Genomic DNA, 10,636 nt, shown 5'->3' with positions numbered 1-10,636 from the left:
ATATGATACAAAGAATCATTTGGATACATGATTTAAATAGATGCATGAATATTAAATAAACTAATTCATGTATCAAATTTAATTTTTTTCATTATTCATGAATCATGTTTAATTTCCAACATTCAGAAACCGAGAACTAAGCATGGGCTAATTCTGTTTCCTCTTTGAATTTTCAATTTTAAGTTTAAAATAAAAAATGATTTTGGTTTTTCATTCTGAAATACTATTTCTTAAAATAGAAGATTAGATTTGATTTAAAATTATGATAAATTATTTCATGGATTTTTTTATTCAGTAAAATATATTCGTATTCTATTTTTTAAATGTTGTATAAAATATAACATTCAAATTAACTTGAAATGATATTATATTTCCAGCTCAAGAAGGAGCTTTGATTCACCAGCCACCAATAAGAAATGAGGACACATTTCCTACTGGGATTTCAACTATTGTCATTGCTTTTCAACACAGTAAGTATCTATTTTCCATTTTATGTTTTAGTTAAAAAAAATTATAGTTTGGCTAGACTTTATTTTTGGAAGCAGAAGAAGTTAGTTTTAAGTAACTTTTTAGCTAAATATTTAAAAAAAAAAGAAAGAAAAAAAACTATAAATAGTCATGGGAATGCTAATTCATTTCTTTCTTGAATTTGTTGAGGGTTCATTGTATGTCTTAGCGATGATGTTGCTAATTATTATGACTTTTTTGCTATCATCCAATAATATATTAATAATCTATTATATTTTTATGTTCAAGTTTCTCAGCAGTCGAGTCAAAATGGTATGATGCGTCCTTGACATGGCCTACACACCGTGTCCCAGAAACTGCCTACAAATGCCTGGAAATCAGGCTGTATCCATGCAATAGCCCCAATGAGTCCCAGAAATTACCTATACACCGTATCTAAGATATTGCATAGAAATACGTGAAAATCAGGATGTGTCCCTGCAACATTCTAGACATGGCCTGCACACCATGTCCCAGAAATTGCCTAGAAATGCCCGAAAACTAGGCTGCATCCCTACCGCGGCCTAGATGCATCCTGGACATCGCTCGCACACCGTGTTCCAGAAACTACCTAGAAATACCTGAAAGTCAGGATACGTCCCTGTTGCATCCTAGACAAGGCCTGTACACGGTGTCCCAGAAACTGCCTAAAATTGCTTGAAAATCAGGCTTCGTCCCTACCATGGCCATGACGCATCCTAGACATGGACTGCACACCGAGTCCCAAAATTTGCCAAGAAATGCCTAAAAATCTAGCTGCGTGCCTGTCACGGCCAGGACGCGTCCCAGACATGGCTGGCACACCGTACCCACAAATTGCCTACAAATGCCTGAAAATCAGGCTAGGTCCCTATCGCGGCTAGGAGGCATCCCAAATGTGGCCTGCACACCATGGCCAAAAATGCCTGAAAATTAGGCTGAGTCCCTGCCGTGGCCCGGACGCATCCTGGTCATGGCCTGTACATTGTATCCCCAAAATTGCCTAGAAATGCCTTAAAATCAGGCTGTGTCCCTGACGTGTCCTGGACATGGCCTGCACACTGTGTCCAAGAAACTGCCTAGAAATGCCCGAAAATCAGGTTGCATCCCTGCCGTGGCCCTGACGCGTCCCGAACATTGCCTACACACCGTGTTAAAATGGCTTCACTCAAAATTATTTTTTTTATTTTCGACCATCGTGTTTTTGTTGTGTGTTCGTTCTGAAGCAAGAGAGTTTGTAATAGAGGGTGAAAATAATTTATGGACAGTTCCATCTTCTGTTGACGAGTTCAATAAATGGGTTGAGAAAACTCATTTTTGGATTGGGGATTCTTTAGTTCTGAAGTATGATTCCAAGACTGATTCAGTGCTGGAAGTGATCTAGGAAGACTACAAAATCTGCAACAATGCCAATCCAATAAAATCACACCATGATGGAGAAATTATAATTTCACTAGAAAAATTAGGTCTATTTTTCTTCATCAGTGGAGCTGAAGAACATTGCCAGAAGGGTCAAAAGCTAGAGGTTATGATTATGTCCGATAAATATGCTCCAGCAACCAATCTACAGCTCAGGCACCTTCTCCTCATCATCACCATCACCACTACCATGCACCAACGCCAGCCGCGACTAACGGTGGTACTGGTCTAAAGGTGGCGGTGGGGTTTATTTGTGGCACTATGACGGTGGGAAGTTTGGTTTCGTTGTGTAGACTAATTCTATTATTCACGGGTTGTAATGTTAAGCTACATTTTATTTTTATTATTCTTTTTCACATATATACTTCCTCTTTTAATTCAAAATTAATTGAAGAAAAACCCTAAACCCTATGACCCAAAATCTGCCTAGAAATGCCTAAAAATTAGACTACGTCCCTGCCGCCGTGGCCATGACGCATCCCGAACATGGCCTGCACACCAAGTCCCAGAAATTGCCTAGAAAAGCCTGCAAATCAGGCTGCGTCTTTGTCGCGGCCAGGATACGTCCCGAACTTGGCCAACATACCGTGTCCACAAACTGCCTAGAAATGCCTGAAAATCAGGCTACATCCCTCCCTGGCCAAGAGGCATCCTGGACATGGCCTATACACTGTCCCTAGAAACTGTCAAGAATTACCTGAAAATTAAGCTCCGTTCCTGTCATGGCCCTAACGCATCCTTGACATGACCTGCATATCATGACCCAGAAACTAACGAGAAATGCCTGAAAATCGGGCTGTGTCTAGGACAAGGCTTCCACACCGTGCCCAAAAACTTCTCAAAAAAGCTTGAAAATCAAACTGTGACCTCGTCGTGGCCCGGATGCACCCCGGACGTAGTCTGAACACCGTATCCCAGAAACTGCCTAAAAATGCTTGAAAATCAGGCTACGTCCCTACCACATCCTGGACATGGCCTGTACACCGTGTCCCAGAAACAACCCACAAATGCCTGGAAATCAGGTTGCACCCTTGCAGTAGCCTGGACGCATCCCAAACATTGCCTGCACACCATGTCCAAGAAAATGCGTAGAAATACGTGAAAATTAGTATATGTTCCTGTAGCATCCTGGACATGGCCTGCACACCGTGCCCCCGAAATTGCCTAGAAATACCTGGAAACTAGGTTGCATGCCGACTGCGGCCCAGACGATGCCCGAACATGGACTGCATATCGAGTGCCGAAAATTGCCTACAAATGCTTGGAAATGAGGCTACGTCCCTACCATAGCTAGGGCGCGTCCAGGAAGTGGCTTGCACACCGTGCCCAAAAACTTCCCAAAAATGCCTGAAAATCAGGTAACATCCCTGTTGCGGCCAGACGCATCTTGGTCATGGCCTACACACCATGTCCCAGAAGTTGCCTAGAAATACCTGAAAATTCGATTGTGTCCTTGACTCGTCCTGGACAAGACCTGCACATCGTATCCCAAAAATTGCCTAGAAATGCCTGGAAATCAGGTTGCATCCCTACCGCGGCCTAGATGCATCCCGGACATTGCCTGCACACCGTGTTAAATTTGCTTCACTAAAAAATAGTTTCTTATTTTCGACCGTCATGTTTTTCCTGTGTGTTCTTTTTGAAGCAAGAGAGTTCGTAGTGGGCTGTGAAAATAATTTATGGGCAGTTCCATCTTCTATTGACGAGTTCAACAAATGGGCTAAGAAAACTCATTTTCAGATTGGGGATTTTTTAGTTCTAAAGCATAATTCCAAGACTCATTCAGTGCTGGAAGTGAATGAGGAAGACTACAAAATCTGTAACGCCAGTCTAATAAAATCACACAATGATAGAGAAAATCAGGCGGCATCCTTGCCGTGGCCATGACGCGTCCCGGACTTGGCCTGCACACCGGGTCCCAAAAATTGACTAGACATGCCTGAAAATTAGTCGGCGCCCCTGTCGCGGTCAGGATGCATCCCGAACTTGGCCAGCACACCGTACCCACAAACTGCCTAGAAATGCCTGAAAATCAGGTTGCGTTCCTACCAAGCCAGGAGGCGTCCCGAACATGGCCGATACATCGTGCCCAGAAGCTGCCTAAAATTACCAAAAAATCAGGCTCCATCCCTGCCCTGGCCAGGATACATCTCAGACATGGCCTGCATACCTTGACCCAGGAACTAAGAAGAAATGCTTGAAAATCAGGCTGCATCTAGGAAGTGGTTTGAACAGCGTGAAGCTACCGAATGCTAGATTATGACTGAACGACTCTAAGTCAAAATTCAGGCTAGAGTCGATGCGTACACCCGTCGACCGCTTGCTAACCCACAGTAGGGGCCTTACGGCCCCTAGGGCTACATGTCATTAGCTAAGCTCTTACAGTGGACGTGCTACATCGACCGCCTTGAAGTACAATTTCGATCGAGCGATGGGTAGAATCCTTTGCAGATGACTTAAATATGCGATTGGGTACTATTAGTGATAGAGTGACATTGCTGCCACGATCCGCTGAGATTCAGCCCTTTGTTGCTCCAATTCGTCCCTCCCCTTCCATTCCTCCCAATCAAAATTTCCTTTATTTGGGAATACTTTGAGGCTAAAATGCCCATGGTCCTTGAAACAACTTTTCTTTTCAATGCCTAAGTGTGGAAGGATGAAAACCCATGTACAGTAATGCATAGCAAATGAAGCAAGTTGGGAGCCTCTACGCTCTAAAGTTGGTGCAGTGGACATAAAATATATGATCTTAAGTTTGGGTACCCCGATATGTCGCCTTGGTATGACTGCGATGTGCTTTTGTGTGCTTGTGATATGCCCCCCCCGGTCGCATTCTTGCATTGTGCCTTAGTTGCTCTCTTCATGTGCGTACGACGTCCAATAGTTGCTGTACTAAATTCAGGTGCATGAGATGTCCCTTAGCATGCCTGGGATGGGTATAGGTACTACCTATGTATGCCAGTATCCCTCACATACGTCCCAGACATGGCCTACACACTGTGTCCTAGAAACTGCTTAGAAATTTTGGAAAATCAGGCTATATCCCTGATGCGTCCTAGATGTAGCCTGCACACCGTATCCCAAAAACTGCCTAGAAATGACTAGAAATCAGGTTGTGTCCCTGTCGTAGCCAGAACACATCCCAGACATGGCCTGTACATTGTGCCCAGAAATTGCCCAAAAGGCCTAAAAATCAAGCATTTCTCGTTAGTTTTTGGGTCACAGTGTGCAGGTCATGTCCAAGACGTGTCTGGGCCATGGCAGGGATAGAGCCTAATTTTCAGGTCATTTCGGGTAATTTCTAGGCCCGGTTCCAGGACGCATCCTAGCCTGGCAAGGATACAGCCTGATTTTCAGGTATTTTTGGGAGATTTTGGGCACGGTGTGATGACCAATTGTGCGAATCAATGGTTCCTCTCGTACTAGGTTAAATTACTATTGCGACACTATCATCAGTAGGATAAAACTAACCTATCAAGCATTCATAATAATTAATTTTTACGATTTTTATTTTTGATTAGTCACCGAATTCATAATAAAATTTCAATCAAATAAAGTGCCATATCGACAATCCTTCGAGGTTTAATGATCACGGAACACTACCGTAGTTTTAACTAACCGGGTTAGGATATATTTGGGATAATTTCTGCTTCGACTTTTACTTCTGATTCTTCTAAAAAGAGCTTTTTGAGAAAATCATATTGAATCTTTTTTTTTGGGGGAAGTTCCTGTAAGATGATCTTCTAACAAGAAGAAATATTTATTAAAAAATTATTCTATTTAAGCCCCTATTTGACTATCAACAAGAGCTATTTTTTTAAATTATCATATCACTACAGTTATCAAATATTGATAAAATAGCTCTTATAAAGACAGTGTTATTTAAAGACTATGCAAGACAACGCGATGCTTCACCAGAAATTGTAATATTGAAGACATTGATGTACGAGACATGAATAACTTGATATAATAATTAAAATCAGGGGAGTAACTTTACCCTTTTTCCTTCGATCAAGTTTTATCTCACGAGATTTTCTTGACAATGTTTTAACGAAACATCATTTTATTACTCCAATTTATTTGTCTCTTTTTTAATTTGTTGGCATTTTTGTCCCATAGGATTTTTTTGTCAAACATGGTTTCAATGAGATGGTTATTGTACAAATAATCACCAAATAGGGAGTGTTGTAAAATAATAAGAAAATTATTTCTAATTATTTAGTACTATAATGATACATATATAAGTCTTATTTAGTTTAAAAGATCTATTTTATTCCAATTATAACTTTTATTTTGGACCTTATAAATATAGGGTGTTTGTTCAGGCTGCTTCTAGGATATGGCCTGCACACGGTGCCCAAAAACTTCTCAGAAATGCCTGAAAATCAGGCTGTGTCCCTGTCCTAGCCAGGACGCGTCCTGGACAAGGCCTGCACATCGTATGCAAAAAATTGCCTAGAAATACGTGAAAATCATTGTGTGTCCCTGAAGCATCTTCGACATGGCCTACACACCGTGTCCCAGAAACTGCCTAGAAACTAGACTGCATCCCTACCGTGGCCCAGACGTGTCCCGAACATTGCCTGAACACCGTGTTCTAGAAACTTCCTAAAAATACCTGAAAGTTTGGATGCGTCCGTGGCATCCTGGACATGGCCTGCACACCGTGTCCTAGAAACTGCCCAGAATTGCCTGAAAATCAAGCTCCAACCCTACCTTGGCCACGACGCATCCCGAACGTGGCCTGCACACTGTGCCCAAAAACTTCCCAGAAATGCCTGAAAATCAAGCTGCGTCCCTGCCGTGGCCCGGACGCATCCCTGTCATGGCCTGTACACCATGTCCCAGAAACTGCCTATAAATGCCTGAAAATTAGGCTACATCCCTGTAGCAGCACCGATGCGTCTCGAAAATTTCCTGCACATTGTGTCTAAGAAATTGCCTAGAAATACGTGAAAATCTAGATGTGTGCCTGCAGCATCCTGGACATGGCCTGCATGCCGTGTCCCAAAAATTGCCTAGAAATGCCTAGAAACTAGGTTGCATCCTTGCCACAGCCCAGATGCGTCCCAAACATTGCCTGCACACCGTGTTCAAGAAACTACCTAAAAATACCTAAAATTCAGGATGCGTTCTTGCCACATCTTGGACATGGCCAGCACACTACATCCCAGAAACTACCCAAAATCGCTAGAAAATTAGGCTTTGTCCCTACCGTGGCCATGAGACATCCCGAACATGGCCTGCACTCCGAGTCCTAGAAATTGCCAAGAAATGCCTAAAAATTAGGCTGCGTTCCAACTGAGGCCAGGATACGTCCCGGACATGGCCTACACACCGTGCCCACAAACTGCCTACAAATACCTGAAAATCAGGATGCATCCCTACTGCAGTCAGGACGCGCCCCGGACGTGGCCTACACACCGTGCCTAAAAAATTCCTAGAAATGCCTGAAAATCAAGCTGCGTCCCTGACGTGGCACGGTCGCGTCTCGGTCAAGGCTTGCACACCGTATCCCAGAAACTGCTTAGAAATGCTAGTAAATCATGCTACATCCCAGTCGCGTCCTGGACATGGCCTGCACACCATGTCCTAGAAACTGCCAAAAATGCCTGGAAATTAGGCTGCATCCCTGCAGCAGCCCCGACGCGTCTCGAAAATTTCCTGCTCACCGTGTCCAAGAAATTGCCTAGAAATACATGAAAATCAGGATGTGTCCCTACAGTATCCTGGACATGGCCTACACACCGTGTCCCAGAAACTACCTAGAAACGCCTGGAAACCAGACTGCATCCCTGTCGTGGCCCAGACGCATCCTGAACATTACCTACACACTATGTTCCAGAAACAGCCTAAAAATACCTCAAAGTCAGGATGCGTCCCTGCTGCATCCTGGACATGCCTTGCACGCCGTGTCCCAGAAGCTGCCCAGAATTGCTTGAAAATCAGGCTCCATCCCTACTGTGGCCATGACGCGTCCCGAACATGGCCTGGACATCGAGTCCCAGAAAATGTCAAGAAATGCCCAAAAATCGGGATGCTCCCTACCGCGGCAAGAACGCGTCCTGGATATAGCCTGCACACTACGCCCACAAACTGCATACAAATGCTTAAAAATCTGGCGACGTTCCTACCGCGGTCAAGACGTGTCCCATACATGGCCTGCACACCGTGCTCAAAAATTTCCCAAAAATCCCTGAAAATCAGGCTGCGTCCCTGCCATCGCCCAAAGGCGTCCCGTTCATGGCTTGCACACCGTGTCCCAGAAAACTGCCAAGAAATACCTAAAAACCAAGTTGTGTTCCTGACGCGTCATGGACGTGGCTTGCACACTGTGTTCCAAAAACTACCTAAAAATGCCTTGAAATTAGGTTGCATCCCTACCGCGACCTAGACGCGTCTCGGACATTTCCTACACACCGTGCACCAAAAAACTACCTATGTAGAACCCTAAATAATTTTAAACACCTTAGTAGCACTAAGACATGAATATTGGATGGCTAATGTATTCTTCAGATTTTTTATCTCATTTGACACCCATTTACGACATAGGAAACATTCGATTTGGGAAATGATATCTAAAAAAAAGTTGTAGATCTTTGAGTTAGCTTTCCAACACACTTTGAATTACTTCAATTGGATATTGGGAGAAGAAGTTATGATAGAAATACTAAAGGCTTTACAATATCAACTGAAGTACGCAGAATATGAAAAGTCAAATTCCTACACGATTTTCTAGCACCTTCTTAAACCTATAACTCCCACATAAATGGCGCCCATATTAATGAGTATGAGGCCCTTCATTTTCCCTTAAGTTGTGAGATTTTCACCTATAAATAGGCCCCAATGCATACACATTTTTTACACCAAGACAAAAGCTCCTAAGCATAAAAGAGAGAGTTTTCAAGTCTAGAAAAAAAAGAAATGAAGTTTTTCCTCGAAGTTTTGGTGCTATCAAGAAGTGTTTTCCAAGCATCAATTCTCAACGGAGTTTTTTTTTGAAACGTCAAAGGAGTGCATTTTTCAACAAGGTTCAAAGAATCAATCAAGGTAGGTAGAGGTGCAAAGTGTTAATTCGTGTTAAGTTATAAGTTTCTAGCAAATGAAGATTTATGTTAATGTTTGTATGTCAAATGGTACCTCCGGTACGGCATACACCTCCTTATCTAATGGTACCTTCGGGTACGACATGTACTTCCGGTCGAGGCATCGTGTTAAGTCATGACTCTACGTGTTTGGGATTCTATCTAAAATCCTACTATGAAAAGGTTTTTAAAGTTACAGCTTTGAAATGTACAGCTTGATCACGAACGCACCAATGATATCTATTGAGTTTTTTTAACTCACGGGTTTAGCCCCTTCTCTACAAATCGATATGATTCTACCTTGAGCCTGGATGATGGAAAAGATGGAGAGTGGTGCAACGAGCCCATGGAAAACCCGGTGAACAAGTTATTTAGATTTATTTTTGTGAACGTTTTCAATGTTATTTCTTTAAAGTATTTTGAATAATGCTGAACGCGAGAACAAGTTGTTTTTTCTTCAAATAAATTACGTTCCGTTATTTTTTTATTTAGTGTTTTATTTAAAGTATTTGAAAGGTTGTTGTTAAAATTATCATTGTAAAAATTAAGCTTTCGCTAAAACATATTCTCCTATGACTAAACCATCGGTTAGTTAAGTAAAGTAAGTAGCATTCCGGTCCACAAGGGGTCGAGGCGTTACAGCCTAGAAATACCGAAAAATCAGGCTACGTCCCTACCGCAACTTGGACATGGCTTACACACTGTGACCTAGAAACTGCCTAGAAATGCCTGAAAATCAGGCTGCGTCCCTACTGCGGCCAGGACATGGCCTGCATACTGCGTCCTAGAAATTGCCTAAAAATGCATGAAAATCAGGCTGCATCCCTGCCACATCTTAGACATTGCCTGCACACTGTGCCTCAGAAACTGCCTAGAAATGCCTAAAAATGAGGTTGCGTTCCTGCCATGATCAAGACTCTTCTCAAACATGGTCTGCACACCATGCCCAAAAACTGCCCTTAAATGCCTGAAAATCAAGTTCTGTCCCTATCGTGGCTCGGATGTGTCCTGAACATGGCCCGCACAAAGTGACCTAGAAACTGCCTAGAAATGCCTAAAAATCAGGCTTCGTCCCTATCACATCCAGGATGCGTCTTGGACATGGCCTGCACACAATGCCCAAAAACTGTCGAAAAATGCTTGAAAATCAAGCTGCGTCCCTTCCATGGCCATGACTTATCCCGAATTTGGCATGCACATCGTGTCCCAAAAACTGCCCAAAATGCCTCGGAACATTCCTATGCCCCTAAAATGGCAGCACACCGTGCTTCCTTCATTTGGTTGAAAATTTACTTACGCCCCTAACATGGTCACGACGCTTCCCGAACATTGCCTACACATCGTGCCCACAAACTGCCTAGAAATGCCAGAAAATTAGATTGTGTCCATGGCCAGGACACCTATTGGACATGGCTTGCACACCGTGCCCATAAATTGCCTAGAAATGCCTAAAAATTAGATTGCGTCTGTGGCCAGGACGCGTCCCAAACATGGCCTGCACACCGTCTCCCAGAAACTGCCTAGAAATGTCTGAAAATACGGCTATGGCCTGGACATGTCTTGCACACCGTGTCCCAGAAACCCTAAACCCGAAGCCCTAAACCCTAAAAAAAAAAAAAAAAAAAAAAAAAAAAAAAAAAACCCCA

General features: G+C 43.0%; 1 protein-coding gene across 1 annotated transcript; it reads left to right on the top strand.

Moving 5' to 3' along the window:
• Positions 1-3,522: 3,522 nt before the first annotated feature.
• On the top strand, positions 3,523-5,861 carry LOC111380307. Its single transcript, XM_023003831.1, has 5 exons — positions 3,523-3,724; positions 4,635-4,714; positions 4,808-4,866; positions 5,211-5,262; positions 5,745-5,861. Exons 1-5 carry the CDS (start codon positions 3,523-3,525, stop codon positions 5,859-5,861), a joined length of 510 nt encoding a protein of 169 aa, XP_022859599.1.
• The last annotated feature ends 4,775 nt before the right edge of the window (positions 5,862-10,636 follow it).

The sequence above is a fragment of the Olea europaea genome, unplaced genomic scaffold (genome assembly GCF_002742605.1).
Source record: "Olea europaea var. sylvestris unplaced genomic scaffold, O_europaea_v1 scaffold2124, whole genome shotgun sequence".
In the NCBI taxonomy this organism is placed as follows: Eukaryota; Viridiplantae; Streptophyta; class Magnoliopsida; order Lamiales; family Oleaceae; genus Olea; species Olea europaea.
This window is presented reverse-complemented; position numbering and strand designations above follow the sequence as displayed.